Source organism: Cucumis sativus, chromosome 7, assembly GCF_000004075.3.
Source record: "Cucumis sativus cultivar 9930 chromosome 7, Cucumber_9930_V3, whole genome shotgun sequence".
Lineage (NCBI taxonomy): Eukaryota > Viridiplantae > Streptophyta > Magnoliopsida > Cucurbitales > Cucurbitaceae > Cucumis > Cucumis sativus.
In genome coordinates this window covers 21,810,377-21,827,322 of record NC_026661.2, presented here as the reverse complement: position 1 = coordinate 21,827,322, position 16,946 = coordinate 21,810,377, and the positions used below count along the sequence as shown (strand labels likewise).

General features: G+C 33.0%; 2 protein-coding genes across 6 annotated transcripts; one reads left to right on the top strand and one right to left on the bottom strand.

Moving 5' to 3' along the window:
• Window positions 1–7,394: 7,394 nt before the first annotated feature.
• On the top strand, window positions 7,395–10,273 carry LOC101202766 (vacuolar protein sorting-associated protein 2 homolog 1). The gene is made up of 5 exons (XM_004141648.3): window positions 7,395–7,660; window positions 8,064–8,194; window positions 8,397–8,501; window positions 9,612–9,872; window positions 9,984–10,273. Exons 1-5 carry the CDS (start codon window positions 7,624–7,626, stop codon window positions 10,110–10,112), a joined length of 663 nt encoding a protein of 220 aa, XP_004141696.1. The 5' UTR covers window positions 7,395–7,623; the 3' UTR covers window positions 10,113–10,273.
• Window positions 10,274–11,731: 1,458 nt separating this feature from the next.
• Window positions 11,732–16,856, bottom strand: LOC101203003. 5 transcript variants are annotated; one of them, XM_031889366.1, is made up of 9 exons: window positions 16,587–16,856; window positions 16,037–16,193; window positions 15,702–15,744; window positions 15,079–15,247; window positions 14,630–14,694; window positions 13,475–14,428; window positions 13,046–13,330; window positions 12,390–12,446; window positions 11,732–12,292 (listed from the first exon to the last, which is right to left on the bottom strand). In XM_031889366.1, the coding sequence occupies exons 3-9, from the start codon at window positions 15,705–15,707 to the stop codon at window positions 12,116–12,118; spliced, it is 1,713 nt and encodes a 570-aa protein (XP_031745226.1). In that variant the 5' UTR covers window positions 15,708–15,744; window positions 16,037–16,193; window positions 16,587–16,856; the 3' UTR covers window positions 11,732–12,115. The 5 variants fall into 5 exon arrangements, with proteins under 5 accessions (XP_031745226.1, XP_031745227.1, XP_031745224.1 ...); XM_031889367.1 differs by having other exon boundaries at window positions 16,037–16,149; XM_031889364.1 differs by lacking the exon at window positions 15,702–15,744.
• Window positions 16,857–16,946: the final 90 nt, after the last annotated feature.

Sequence of the window (16,946 nt, the reverse complement as noted above, 5' to 3'; positions counted from 1 at the left end):
TCCCACAAGGAAGGTTCAACCTTGTTGTTGTACTCTCTTTTCGATTTCATTTTCGTCAAATATATTAATATTATTTTACGTTTTTATAATTTGATATCGATATGAAAAGTGAAATCCATATTTCAATTTTTCTGTTAAAAAAACTAAGCAAAACAATATAAATCTTAACTTTGATTTAAAATTATAAAATATTTATTAAATTTTACAATTTTTACAAAAATGTTCATTGAATTTGACAATTTATCGACGAAAACATGTGTAAAATTAAGAGATCGATATTTTTATCAACATCGACATCTTAAACTTTGGTTGTAATTGTATATTACATTTACAACGACTCATTTTTCATCATATTGAAATTCAAGTGAGGTTGATTGAATAAATGTCGGTCAGCTTGGGTAGAAAGTACGAGACCCGACTGACCGATCAAATTTTTTCTTAAAATAATGTTTATATATACTGACCGACCGACCAAATCGGTAAATTTTATCTCAAAAAATGGTTGAGATCAATTTGACCACTTCCACACTGACTTATGACAAAAAAATCGATTAATTCGATCGAACATTGATCACCCTAGATTCACAGTTAAAGTTTAAAAACTTCCTTTCATCAAATTAAAAATAACAGTAATATTATTTTAGAAAGAAAAAAAAAATCATTGCCTAAACCCTAAACCAACGTGTGTGTGTATATAACTGATGAAAGGAACAAAAAGAAATTAATTAATTAATTAGCATATCTTATCTTTTCTCTTATTTTTTACAAAATAAATAATAATATGAAAATACAAGGAATCAATGTGGGAAAATTAAGAGGGCCACTAAATCATATTAGTTTGATTTGCTAATTATAAAGCAACTTCTTTTTCAAAAAAAAAAGAATTGTTAATTTGAAAAATTCTAACCCAAAAAATAATAAAAATAAAGCCTATGGGTAACCCTACAGTCAAAAAGTTTCCTAGGCTTCAATTAATAAATTTCTCTTATGGATTTCATATAGATTTGGAGGATTGGTTCTATATGGGTCCTCTCATCCCTATATTTATTTATTTATTTATTTTTCTATGTAGTTTAATTTTGGTTATAAATTAATTGATATATATATATAGATATAGGTAATCCTATCTTTTATTTTAATATTAATCAATCTATTTCTAATCATATTTATGTAGTTAAGATATCTTATTCTGTCACATCGGTGTTATCTCAATTCATAATATTATTATTACGTTTAATTATTAATACCTCTCATTAGCAACAAAAATCACACACATATATAGTGAAATTAATGAAATTGATTTTTGTATCCCATTTTGATTTTAAACATGAAAAACCTATTTCTAAAAACTGATTTTTAACTATATCTAACTATTATATTGTTGTATTTAGGAAGTTCTTAATCATCATCTATATCTTCAATTCAATCTAACCTTCTCGTAAATATGGTAAAGCATTTTTTAACGCAGGCAAAGTATTTCCACTCGTAAAATAATTTTAGAGACATTTTTAAAAATAAAAAAATAAATTAAAATATTTATAAATTATAACAAAATTTTAAAATTTTTTATTGTTTATCGAGTAAAAAAAATATATCAAAATGTAGATAAGATTATTTTGTGTTTTAATTTAACCATATTGACATAAGAATGATTAGTGTAGGTACCGTATGGTATTAATTGGGGAATTAATTAAGTACAAGGACTTAAATTACTTTAATTTTAATAATGCGAGAAATCAACGCCACAAATATCTCCAAATTGTTTGGCAATACAAAACTCTCTCATTCATCACTATTATTTATTTATATATATATCAATGATAGTATATAGTGTTTAAATATTTGGCCATGCATGTCACTCAACGACCATGCACAATCCACTGGCACTTATCAAATCCAAAAAAAGCTTTTATTTTATTCTTCATAACATATCCATATTCAAGAGGATTTAGAAAGAATACACGTGTACATGGACGGCTATTAAAGTGAATATGGCTCAATCAACGTATGAGAGATTAATTAAGTTCTCTATTTGTATGTATTTCTCTTCTTTTCCTTGTAGATAAGTAGTTAATAAAGAGTTGATGAATTATATGAACGATTTAGATTTTTATAATTATCTTTAATTGTTAATTTTGTAACAAATAAAGAAACATACCAATTACTATCTTGAAAATATTCAATAGAGGTGTGTTTGTGTGCGTGCACGTGTGAAGACAAAACTTATACCTCAACGTGTAAATTTTCTCATGGGTAATTTATAAACCTAAAATTGCTCTAATTAGGTCATGCTAGTATTTCTTCTTTTGATGCACTTTGTAGCCCTAGAAAGATCACATATTACCCAATTCCAATAATTTGGACATAAACAACTTTCTCTTCATCCATCGTTTTATATTCAACATGGTTTCGACACTGTAAAGATACTATCAACTCCTGCTTACATACTCATTTTTTTAACCAACTTATAATTTTGATCACATTTCTAATAATATATATACATACACAATGTTAATTTTGCTTTATATTTTTATCAATTTGTGGAGACAGAATAGGGCCACCAACCTTTACTTGTTGGTATATTAATTTTACTTTTTTGTATGCTCTTCAAACTTGTCCAATTAAATAGCAACCAAATGCCTTGTCACTTCTGTCTTCAAGTGCGTTTGGTGTGTGTATAAATCATAAATCATAAATCATAAATCATAAATAAAAAAATCTTGTGATTTCTAATTCCCTTTTGTTTTGGCCAAATTATTTGGAAGGGTGTTGCCTAGGGGCCTTCCCTTTGTGGTGTCTCTTGGTTGTCATATTTGTCCTCCTTTCATTAATTCTTTTCCTATCTCTCTCTCTCCAATTATCTAACCACATTCTCTTTTCTATTAATTCTTTCTTTCTTTTAATTTATTCCTACCTTATCCATAATTCTAATTTTCCTCTTTAATTTCAATATTTATTCCATTTATCGTTCTTGCTATATACATACTTTACCTTAGTTTAGAATAATGTTTGTTTTGATGAATCACACGGTTAAAAAGTAATCGTTATAGCTACCATTAGTTATCAAAATGTTGTATAAATGCATCACAAGTCTAAATTTTTCATACAACTAAACACTTTTATTTTTCAACGGTTTGATAACTTTGATTGATGTGATTGAATATTTATCCAAAAATTATGATTCTCAAAACTAAACAAACCTTACCCATCATGTCACAAATTGAATTTTGAGAATGAGTTGTGTCCTTCTAAACCGAAGGTGTAGAATAATATCATTTGATATAATACCTACACCATCATCCATAATCCCTTCCATTATCCTTCTCTATCATCAATTCAAATTGCTTCCTTACTCTACAAAGTTTATCACATCTTCGGTAGAATAAAAGATCAAAGTAACGAACACAGTATTTGTTTATTAATTTGAAACTATGGTTAGGTTGATTAGTGTATAGACGTAAATGGTTGGTAGATAAGGATAGTGCAAGTGCAAGGGAGCCCACATCTTAAAACTAAAATTTAAGAATAATATAACATAGAACTACCTCAATTAATTACTCTAATTTAATAAACACCGCCAAAATCATACACCAAAGTACAGGAGAGAGAGAGAGAGAGAGAGAGAGTAGAATCTTATTTAATTAAGAAAAAAAAGAAGAAAAAAGAGAGAGAGAATGATGACGTAATAAAAGTGGAAAATAGAGGTGGGTGGGCTCAGTAATGCACTCCAAACTCTGGCACCGAAGCGTGCTACGAGAACTGGGCGACACGGTGCCACATGCAAATTCAAACTTAATTAAAAAGAAAAAGAAAATCTCTCTCTCTCTCTCTCCCCCTTCTGTCGCTTTGTAATTTTCTCTGACCTCCCTCCACACGTGACAGATTGGGCCATCGTGTCCCTCCCTTGTCGCGCATGCACACGTGCGTCCAGATCCACCCACTCATCTTAATCACTAATTATTGATAGGACCATCAAATCTTCACTTACACTTTTTTTTTTCTTTCAAACTTCAATCCAACGCTTAAGTCGAAAATTTTATCAATTTATACTTTTCAACAATTTTTTGTATTTCTTTCACTCAAAATTTAGTTTGAGAATTATTGTCCCAATTATTTTGAAAAACCCAAGTTTGAAAAAGGTTTACACGTGTTTAAGGATTTATTCCCGGATACATTTTGAATTTACCAAACACTAATTTTGTTAAAAGAAATTCTAAGATGATCATTGTAGTTCACAATTTAAATGTATTATCATAATCAATCTACTCATAGACAATAGTCAAAGTAATGAGGTTGATCTCATTGTTGTTTCCTTCCTCTGTATGAGGTAACTTTCTAGCGCGTAAAACGATAGATGCATAAGAGCTTTCATCTTCTATACTCTTCTCTTTATTTTAATTTGGTTGGTTAAGAGTTTTTTAATATTTTTGTATAAATAAAAATTTCAGCAATCATTTATCAACGAAGTAATTCATGAGAGTTAGATTTATCAAGTCGTTATTCATATCAACTCTCCATTAACTCTTTTATAATAATTACTTGCTCAACTCTACGCTATTATTACAAACCAAAACCGTTGAATGAATATGTACTCGTGTGTGTGTATATATATATATATATGATTGTATCCTCGTTAACACAGAACTGTACCACGTGGGCTGTGACACCTGTACTTGTACGCCACGTGCAACTATACTACCCGCGCTACAGAAAGTACAAAACTACCCTCTGAGTTTGAGAAGGACATTTCACGTTGAAGTGCGGTTAATGGGAAAAACTAAGATGTAGGTGCGTGGGTGTAGTGAGGAAGGACAAAAAAGTAAAAGCGGATGGCGACAGAGCAGCTTTGCGAAAAAGACTAAAGGGGGGAGAGAAGACGTTGTAACGTGGGTGTGGAGAGAGAAAAGAAAAAAAAAGTTTTTCTTTTCTCTTTTTAAATTTTTTTTATTACTATTGTTATTGTTGTTATTTTATTTATGATCCCTAGAAGATATGCGGTTTTTGTTTTAACTATAAATAACCAAAGATAGCAGCTTTTGTTTTGCATCTGTGAGAAAAGAAGAACAGAAGGCATTTAGGTTATCTTAATAAACACATTTAACATTCTACTTTATTCTATATCAAAATTATGACACTATTTTCCAAAAATAAAATTAATTTTCATATGTAACGTTGAATAAAAAAAAAAACTTATCGAAAGATAACATAAATATTGTTTGATTTATTAATTAACGAGGAGACAATTTTACTGATTGTTATCTTATGTTATGTGAATCCTTATTGATCTTTTTAATACTTCGTGTGGATTTTTTTTTTTGTGTGTAGAAGATAGAAAGATAAAATAAAGTTTATCTTAAACTCACTCAATTTAGGTTATGAACGCTTATGAAATTATCCTTGTAACAGTTCTCTATAATTTATTATTCTCTATAACATACATTTTTCATAAGTTTCGATATGGTTTTCATTTGGTCTCTAAATTTCAAAATGTCACACATTTCGTTCTCAAAGTTTTCAGTTTGCAATTTTCTCCTTAAGTTTCGAAAGATTACACATACCCTTTCATATATTTCAAAAGATACATACACTTGAATGTACTTTTAAGTATGAGTGTTTAAAATTCTCTAGTAACATATTCTTGCATATCCATCGAAATGCCAAGAAACTTTGCGTGTTTGTTAAGACTAGCTACCAAACACCTATACATAATCACTTAGTTATTGAGACGAGTGATTGTCGCATTTGGTCGTTCTCAGTGCATGAATGTCCGTGAGAGATTCCAAAACCAATCACTCAAGTTTGTTAGAGAATTGAAATCAAACAATGGAGAAAGTGACTTCCATGAGAAAATGATGAACATGAATTTCATAGTCAATATATATATATAAAAAGACAAAACGCGGCCGTTTATAACGGTTCTTGTAGCCACCAAAGTATAAAGCCTACCAAGAAACTTGCAAACAAACAGTGTATTGCAATAATATATATTTGGTAAATAATATTTTATTTATTTTTAATAATTAATTAAAAACATAAGTTGTATAATAGAGAGAGAAAAAAAAAGGAAAAAGAAGAAATGACAATTTAATTTAATTGATTTGAACATTTTCGAAAAAAACAAAAAACAACACCATTATGAGAGATGAGAAATAAGATGAAAAAAGATTTGCTTTATGGCTATTTCAATTAGTGGCCCTCTTGATTTAATGCAAAATTAGGCCAATGTCTTTGTTTGAGCAATCCAATTCATTTTCTTTCGAATTTAATTTGTTCACTCTTTTTCAAAACAACCATCCATTTTATCTACGCGTGACATGTGTGTCAGATCTAAAGATATCAAAACGAGCTTGACTTAGTAGTATTCAAGTGACTTTTATTTTTAGAGGTAGAAGGTTTGATCTGATCTCACCAATCATCGCGTAGTGTTATACTTGAAAGTTCAAATCATTATATAGTTTAAATTGGGGTGATGATTTGAAATTTTGAATAATGGGTGATTGTTAAACAAAGTTAACGTGGGTGGGTTTTAGTTTTTACCATTATATATAGGATTATAAATTTATTTTTCAAATAGTAATGATTATGTTATCTTTGTTTAGAATCTATGTTAATCATTGATAAGATAATCAATCATTGCTAGATAAAACACAAACTTACTAATAATGCAAGTCAATCTATGTTGGGATAATTTTTTTAAAAAATTCTTACATTTGAGATTCACCTTTTTAAGCGTATGTATATAAATTATATATGTTTGGAATAGGAAGATATCTTATATATTTGGACTTCTTCTTGTAGAATGACCTACTCTATAACATGAATTTCGAAAGAGCATTCATACGTATATGTTTACGAAGGGTTATGATTGAAACTATTATAATCGCTTTTGTTAGGTTCAAAATCACTCTAAATTTATTTATTTAATATTTAGTTTTACAATTTTCATACCCATCAAAATCCCCATCAAAAATGATTTTGAATCATTAAAAGGTAGCTTGTTTTAAAGTAATTCTAACAAATGGCAAGTTATAAATATATGTAGCAATCATATTCAAAGTATTAACATATATAACACAACCGTAAATATAGCCAAATTTAGATTCAATTTTCAAATTCTATGACCATATTGTTGATAAGAGTATATTGACAGTAAATCACATTATTAATAGACTCTTATGGTTTTTGGGTGATAGATCAACTAATATTTACAATTTCTTTAAATATTGCTATATATATATAATTATTTTGAATTTAACCGCTATATGCTTAATTAATTCCGTATTTATGGGCTGATGCATTTATCCATCAAAATGGGCCCAATTTGCGATCCAATGAAAGAAGGGCCAAAAACCCAAACGGCTCACTAATATTTGGGCCTTAGACATTAGAATCGAACTATACTACGATACAAGTCCGGGAACTCAATGCTTTTACGTACCGATCAGCCAGAAGAGTAGGTGGCTCCTCCATGGCAAGAGAACACCACCGTGGCTGGTGACATCGTCGACGGACTTTGAACAGGGAGAGAGTTGCAGAGTTACAAAAGGTGAGGAGAAGAAGGAATAAACTCATCGGGATCGGCAATTCCACGTATCTTTCGGTTTTATCAATCGGCGGACAAGTATGAGCTTCCTTTTTGGCAGCCGGAAAACTCCCGCAGGTTCATAACCTTCTTGCCTTCTCAGATTATGTCTATTCTGGAGCTTTGTTCTTAATGATATTGTTCTTGCTTGTGATTAATTTTGAAGTCTCGAGTCTAATTGTATAAACTTATGTTTGATGCGGATGAAATACTGGCTTCTTTCCTTCTCAACTATGTACATGTAGAGCTTTGTTCTCGTGATTGCGTGATTTCGTGTATGAATTTTAAGTTTGGAGATCAATATGTAAACGTCATTTTCATTTGGATGAATCTCCTTTGGCAGTGATTTCATTACATGTAATTATACTAGTGATGTCGAGGAATCTAAATTTTCCCGTTCGTTATGATTTGTATGAGTAAATTCGTGCGTTCTACTCAATAGACGGCTGGAGACTGAAATATGTTTTGGTTTTCTGCGTAGAGCTTCTGCGGGAGAACAAGAGGATGCTTGATAAGTCCATTAGAGAAATTGAACGGGAAAGACAAGGCTTACAGTCTCAGGAAAAGAAGTTGATTGTCGAGATAAAGAAAAATGCTAAACAAGGACAGATGGTGAGTTGAGCAATTTAGAACTTGTCCTTTGACGTCAACACATTTTTAATCGCTACATTTCTGTAGCTCTGTAGTGGAAGTGTGCTTCTACATCGGATTCGAAATATAGCCTTCCAAATTCGTTTCTTTAGGAATGGCGATGGAATCTAGGTTGAATCCATCAATTCCGCACAATTTCCTTGATTTCTTTTATCTTTTTCAGGGAGCTGTTAAAATAATGGCCAAAGATCTTATCAGAACTCGGCATCAGATAGAAAAATTTTATAAACTGAAATCACAGCTCCAGGGTGTGGCTTTGAGAATTCAGGTATTCTATGTCAACCTTTCTCCAAAACTTATGCTACCTCTCATTTTTCATTTTCATGAGAGAGAGTATAATTGCTGCTGAAAATTATTCGTACGTATTTTTGGATTGCAATTTCTGATTTGAACTGCTAAGACACAGAAGTAGTTATTCCTGATAGATGAGCTTTAAAAGCCTCTAAACTAGCAATCTAGAGCTTGCAAAGCTTCATCCTATATGTATTCTATTGGTTTAAATTCTAATTTGGGTGCGCTTATATCTGTGCTAAGAAAATAAACATTTTACAAACTATAGTCTTCTTCTTCCCACATAATGGTAATTGTGATAGGTAACACCTTTTGGGCTAATGATTAAGTTTGTAGCAACATTTTAAACGAATTGCAAATATAGCAAAATCTACTAGTAGTAGACTTTATCAATGATAGATTTTTATTAACTATATGGTCTATCGCTATAGATTCTAAGAGTTGGATCTAAATTTTACTGTATTTTTTCAAAATGAAAATATTTTGGGTCTGATTACTATGTTTGCTATTGTCACTAAGAAGTAACGAAATGCTTTAGTATTAGTTTAATTTCACTTGCATCCTCTAATTTTGTTGTGGTGTAAAACGAAGATTTGAATAAAATTGGGATTAGAGGCAATATTGTTGGTAAATTGGAATTTGAAGTAGTTTGTTCAAATGACTTTTTAGAATACCTGCCCCTTGTTTACTTTTTATGGTTTTTCTTTCTTTTTCTTAGTACATTTTCATGGTTTATCTAATGCCACGGGGTCTTCTGGATCAGTGTCCATTGTGAATCTGTGATAGACTAAGTTTGTAAGAGAAGCTGTTGACATTAAACAACTATTAATTGTTCATTTTTCTTTTACATATATGCATTTTGAAGGAACTTTAACCTATTATTCAATTTTGTAAATATAACTTTTTTTGTAAGCATCATCCTCCACTGAACCCTTTCTTTTTGAGAGAATAAATATATATCTCATCTTTTTAGTCAATTGACGCATACAATTTATGCGTTGTGTTTATCCAAATTTATGCGTTGTGTTTATCCAAATTTATGCTTTGTGTTTATTCAAATTTTGCTCCAATTGTTTGCTTCCTGCAGACGCTGAAATCAACTCAAGCTATGGGAGATGCCATGAAAGGTGTTACTAAGGCAATGGGACAGATGAATAGGCAGATGAACTTGCCGGCATTACAGAAGATAATGCAAGAGTTTGAGAGACAGAATGAGAGGATGGAAATGACATCTGAAGTAATGGCAGACGCCCTTGATGATGCATTAGAAGGAGATGAAGAGGAGGAGGAGACAGATGAGCTTGTAAGTCAGGTGCTTGATGAGATTGGAATTGATATCAACTCAGAGGTAAACCTGCTTTACGCATACATCTCTTTTCATAATGGTTCATATATTGTCGTGTGAAAGCCTCTAATTTAAACACAATCGTGATCGCTTTCCGTTCTCTCCCACATGCAGCTTGTGAATGCACCCTCTGCTTCAGTGTCAGTATCAACTGCAAATAATAGGGTTGCACAAGCAGAAGCGGAAGATACTGGAATCGACAGTGATTTACAGGCTAGACTTGATAACTTGAGAAAGATGTAGGTTTCAATTATGATTAATAACACTTATAATATACATAATAAATCATGTATTACGTTTATATTTGAAGTCTATTCGGCCAAGCTTGTATTTGAATACATCGACGAGTATAATCTCTTGTTTGAAGAAATAAGAACGAATTTAGCACTTGTGATTAAGTTATTTATTCTCTCTTTTACAAATTTCAAGCCTTGAAGGAAAACGAAGGATTTGAATTGTTAGTATATGCTAGCATGAGCTTAACCATTCTATTTCTTTGTCAAATTGTTCTAGAACTAGAAGCATAGAAGCTTTCTGAGTGCATATCGGGATCTTCTTATTCCGATATGCATCAAATGTTAAACCATGTTTTCAGGTGACGCCTCCCTCTGACTTCCATGAGTAGAAGTCTCAATCTGGAGACTGTTGCTAATGGCGACTACCACCCCTGATGTCAACTCCCCATTAATACAAGCTACACGGCCAAGTGGAGTCCGGCAGAGCGGGCAGTTCGAATGTGAATACAGCCATATGTCGATACATGACGCATGAAAGACATGGTTGCAGGCAAGAAGCTCCCGTATGCATTCCCCATCTTCATAAGGTGACAAGCACAAAGCACATTCACTTGTAATATTAGTTTCTTCACTCTTGTTTTCTTTCTTGTACATGATAGTTGAGATCTTCATAAGATTTGAGTCTTCATATTTAATATTCTTAACGTTAGTCATCTCAGGCGAACGGCAACAGCAATTAAACCATCCCAGTATCATCGTAAGGTTGAAGAACAAGAGGGCTATAGACAGCGAGCAAATGATGGCAATGCCGGAGCAGATGAAGAGAACAGACATACGGAATGGGAAGGAAGTAAAATTGAATGCAATATTCAGCAAATTCGGAGCCCTTAAGTGTCGTGCTGAACCATAGCAATTGTATAAAAAGATGCTGCAGCTGTACGAAAACAATGAACGGCAAATCTTATGGACGAATTTACAAATTTGGCAATTGTTCCAGCCTTCCAGGTATTAATCATCTTCATAAAACGACATGAGAACTGAGTCATCTTTATTGTTTTTTTCTGTCATAGTTCATCGATTTTTTGCTGAGCTTGAAATATCTGCTTTGTCTATGTCCATCCTCATTGTATTTTTCAATCTCGTTGTTAATTTGGCTGCAGGCTTGGACAATCTCGCTCTATGAGCATTTATTTTATACTAGTTAGAACTAAGCTAACTTCTTTCTATAAGCTGTGTGAAATTTTGAAAACGTGATCTCATCTAAAAAAAACGAGTTCTAAACTTTGCATTTATAATTTTAAAAAGTAACATTGAAATAAAGCATTTGTAATAAGAAAACAGTGAAATAGAAGTGTTGTCCATCAAAACTATAAGAAAAGGTTGATAAAATGTCCATATCTACCTAAAAGAAAACAAAATTTGTTAATGAAAATTTAAAATTTTCAAATTTACTTTTACAAGCACAATTGCCTTACATCTGTAACTTCTTGTTTTTTTTTCGGGGGGTAATAAATCTGAAAAATAAATAGGAAGAAAATAGTGGTGATTAAAAAAAGCATAAATTAGAAAAAATTAACGAAATTTATGTAAAAAAAACGGTTTTAGTTCAGATTGGACAAACTTGTATAGAGAAAGCTTTTAACTCCAAATTATTTATAAAATGGCTCTTTCTAAGCTTCTTTTTTTCTTTACACCTTTGTGACTCCAAATTGAAAAAAAAAACATTAAAATAAGACCCAGTAAAAGATTTAGGCAAACAAAGTCATAAAAAAAACCCCCAAGAACCAATGGTTAAGAAGGGTCTCTTATGACACGTGCATGCAAAGATTAAGAAAATTCCTATAATTCTTGCCACCACCAGTAACAAACATTTTGTTGCCACATCATTTGGGTCCGTTTTTCTCTCTTTCTTCTTCTTCTTTTTTTTTTTTTTTTTTTTTGTACTTTCCATTTCTTTCTCGAGGGAAACAAAAATAAGATAAAAGAGTTTTGTGTATTTATTTACAACCGTCACGAGCATAGCGTGGAAGAACTCATCTCATGCATACTCCCACTAACTCCTCCACCACCCAGCTTGCCTTGCCCATGACTCGAGGGAGGAATTTGGGCGTGCATCTCAGCAAGCTCCCTCACCCGTAACAAGACCTGTGCAGGAATCGATATCGATGCATGTTTCCGAGAACTTATCTACATCATCATCATCATCCATGAGGACTTGAAGAAGAAGAAGAAGAATACTAAGACAAACAAATAACAGAAACTTTTGAAATCAAATGCTTCTTACCCCTTCATCAACAGGTGTCTGCACCAAGCTAGCTTTCAGCAGGTTTCTCCATTTATCCTATCAAAAAGAGAAGAAACCTATTTTGAGCTAAATTGTTGTAAGCAAACATGAACAAAGACCCCAACCGTTAATGGCTGATAGGTCTATATAACCTGGATAGGCACTTCCTGTGGTTTTGGGCCCTTTTTCTTTTTCTTTCCAAGACATGAGAAAAAGTAGAGTTTTAGCCACAAGTAATTTTTCCCTTTCAACATTAAAACTCCTACTCCTTCAATAGTAATGCTATACCCTAAACTGAGTGTGCTGTTTATATATATAAAAACAAATTAGGCATCCATCTATTGTCTTTTTCTTCATTATGGAAAATCCAAAAATCATATACCCTTGAACTCTTTCAATTTTAAAAATTAAGTGAAGAAATTGCAACTTATTGGTTCAATTTGTATTATTTGGAGGACCGATTTCTACAATCATGGCAAGTTTGAGGGTTTAAACTTTAACACCCATATAAGTTTGAGGAGAAATTGAGGATGAAATTGCAACTATCGCCTGATTTTTGCAAATGGCCCTTTTTCTTTATTCTTCCTTATCCTTAGCAATCTTGCCAAGAATTGCACTTATAAATATTTTCATGGATAGTTTGTGAGAAAATGCACCTTGAGATCAACTGACGTACGGTATGAGTATGATGAAAAAGATAGTTTCTTAATCTCAGACCACTTCCCAGCTCCGCATTTCGACACACCTTCTACTAATTTGATGACTTCAACAAGAGTCCAAGCACGATGATGCTTCCTCCTCATTCCACCTTTTGTCGTTGAAACAACCGCCGTGTTATCATCTGATACATTGTCAGAAGTGGTTTGCTTCTGCTCCAAATTCTTCTCTGCTTCATCTGTGACCGTAACTGAAGGACTCTGATCTTTCTCTGGAAGTGCAAACTAAGACAAAAGGTAGAACAATCCAGCAGTCAGAAGCCAGCCAAACAATTATTAAAATTGAGTAACCATAAACAATGTTTTTCCTATCCTATCCATATACTGAAGAGAGAAAAGACATTGACTTAAATAAGTCAAAACACTTACCACAAGGCCTACAACGTCTTTCCTCGGACGGCTCCTTCTAACCCTCGAAACACAGGGGACTTGAAAGCCAGATCCACCAAGAGAATCTAATCTTGTGATTACAGTTCTTCCTCCATCTGAATAAACCTTCTTAATAGGTCTTGCAATGGAATTCGCAGATACGCTGTCTGATATAGTATTTTTATTCATACTAACCACCTTTTGCACATACTCTCTTGATTCCACTTCAGAAAGTTCTTCAATATACCGCCTGGTAGGCTTCCGAACTCTTTTAACAGCAGCTCTCTCATCATGTTGACCTTCACTTCCATGATCAAGTTCCATATCCTCAGAGTGATGAAGGTCCTTGTTTTCCAAACTATAAGTGGATGGCGAAACTCTGCATTCAATATTCAAAGTTTCGGCAGTTGGAGCAGTGGACAGGCCCTCCACGTTTGGAGAAATTTCTTCAACAAACTTGCCTTCCTTAATTATAAAAGATGAGACTGGAATGTCGCATGAGTTGGTCAATCCCATGACAATTCTCCTCCTAAGCCACGACTTGTCTTTAACAGTAGTGTCTCTCCCAAAAGTCGCTTTGAAACATTCACGGAGTTCTCTAATTGAAAGATTATCCAGGCATACATCGCCCTTCAACAAGGAAAAATCAGGGTTAGACGTAGTGCAGAGGGCATCTGATGATTCAGACTCGACTGATTTATCTGGATGCTTTAAACAATCGCCTAGACTCCCATTTTCATTCACATGATTCTCCTTTAAACTTGGAGAAATTGAGTGAGTTATTTCCTGCAGAGAAATATTGGATTGGAGCTTTTCATCAATAACAGGCAATCTACCATGCTCATCAGAACCCTTCCTGTCTCCATTCACGTAAGCAGAAGCGTAGTTCGATGATCCACATGTTAAGCGAAGCCTCTCTTCCTGTTTCACCTTTTGCAAAACCTCCTCAATGTACTACAGGGTATTAAAAGGTACAATCAGTACAAATTAATGAATAATCAGTGATTCAATATTAGGAGAGAGAAACAAAATCTGTAAATTTTTTGTGAAGAGCGTGGAGGCTCGTCTAAGAAAGTTTCTTTTGCACTCCATGCAACAAGTCACAATGTTCAGCAAAAGAAAGCATTTCATTTCATAAGAAAGCAAATTTTATACCTCCAACCGGGCATTATAATCTGCAGCAGCTTCAAAGGTATCAGACTGCAGTAAACCTGGCGTATCTGTACAATATAGACATCACAACCCAAACTCAACCCCACCCCCAAAAAACAAAAAAGTAATCTTCTTAAGCTACGATAGTTACAAATTGCTAATCTAAACAATTCAACTCAAAAGTTATATAATTCTACTGCTATGCAAGATCATTAACAAATAGAATTTTAACAAGACTGGAAGGAGACTATTCCAGAGGTAGTAATAGATAGACAAAATAAAAATGAAATCATAGGTAACTAGTCTCTAATCACAATTTAAACCCACTCAACACAAAAATCACACTTCGAAGAATGGAAGTGCTGAATAAACATCTGTCCTAGAGGGAACACACTAAGGAGTAATTATAATAGCAAAAGAAAAGAGATGAAAAAAAGAAAGAAAAAGTCAACCATTCAAGACTTCTACATGAGGCTTCCCAAATAAAGTGCCTTCTTTGGGTATGCATCCTACAATTTGTCCTGCATCTTCCACTTTTTCATTCTTGTCGTCTTCAAGTAAGTCCTCAACCTCCATTACCTCATCATCTGTGGCAGGAACAAATCTCCCGTCACCATCAACCTAAATATGACATACAGAACTTCATGAGAAACTTAAACAAACACTAATGTGGAACCAGAAGGAAAAAGAAAAGGAAAGTAATGCTATCACTGGAATTCGATTACAAAACCAATGAAATGATCGGATCACACTTCTTCTTCCACATATATTGACAATTTTCAGAAAAATTACCAAAGCGGATTTAGGTTGCGTTGTTGCATATTGCTATACAAACAATTTTGGAACATTTTGTTTTGCCCATTACGCTAGACCAAAGTTATGGTACTACCTGATATGTTACTAACTCACGATACATATGAATGCTTGCTATTTAAAACAGAACATGGATAACAAGAAGCTTCAACTTCTTTGATCCTTTTTTTTTTTCGGAAGGGGGGAGCTACAAATTTATTCAATCTCCTTTCTTAGTCCTCACAATATGAAACACATTTACTTTTAGACATCCATTTGGTACCTTCATCAATTGACATCTCTATGAGAACGACGGTACCTTTAACCTGCATATAGTACTCCAATCAGAATGATGCTCTCAGCTAAGGGCTTATGAAGCCACCAATCAGTAACTTAATAATATGGATAGATTGCACCAAAAACAGTTCAAAACCTAGACGTTATATTTAATTTCAAGGTAGATAGATTATACTTGGGTATAACTTTTACATTATTGTACCATAAGAACAAAAATGCAGAATTAGCACCAGTAACTGAAGAATCGAAATTCTTTCAAAGAAGAAAATCAAGAACGTTCAAAAACTTCAAAGTTCAATCAAAATAAGAGAAAGAAGATACCCTGACAAGTTTGTACACAACTGGGTCAGCGATTTGATTTGGGGACAGAGTGGAGCCATCCTGAGTAGCCCCGCTTTCAACAATCTTCCTTTCATTCTCCACAATTCCAACCTCTGTTTCCATGGAAAATCCACCACATGCAACTAAAATACATAAACTGAAACCCCCAAAAACAGACAAGAAATAAATACATAAATAAATAAGGAAACAAAAACTTCGTCTGTATCAAGACAAAAACCACTCCATCAAACTCATGTAACTCAAACTCACTCCTCCATCAATAACCATAAATTAACGAATCTTTAATTCTCTCTAATACAAACAAAAATTCATTTCCAATTAATCAGAAACCCCAAAATTTCAAAAAAAAAAAAAACAATAAACAAACCAACCAAGATAGCTCCTATGTTGATTCTACTACACCGAATTCAAACGAACTAGTCACAAATATAAACAGGTATCAAAGAAAGATACATTAAACACTGATAAAAACGACAAAACAGAAGAAAATAAGCAGAGAAAAAAGAAATTTGTCGCGGCTTAGACTTACCATAGAACTAAGTGAAGGCCGAGTTGACTCGGCAAGTGAAAACGGGGAAAATCAACTGAAAGAGACAGTACTGGAGTTATTCAACGAAGCTATTTTTCACACTCCAACAACCAACAATGGGTTAATCGAGAGAGAGAGAGAAAATCAAAAAGAAAACCGGAGAGATTGAGAGAGGAAGAGAGTTGTGTAATTGTGTAGAGGAATTTAGAATTGTACGTGCAAACGAGATAGGTGGGGGGGTATCTCGTTTTCTATCTATCTTGTGGGCTTTGCTTCTTCATCACGCTGATTTTCTACTATGCACAACCGGACTCCACAAGGTTTTCTCAATTCCATTTTAATTGTTAACACTCGAGTCCG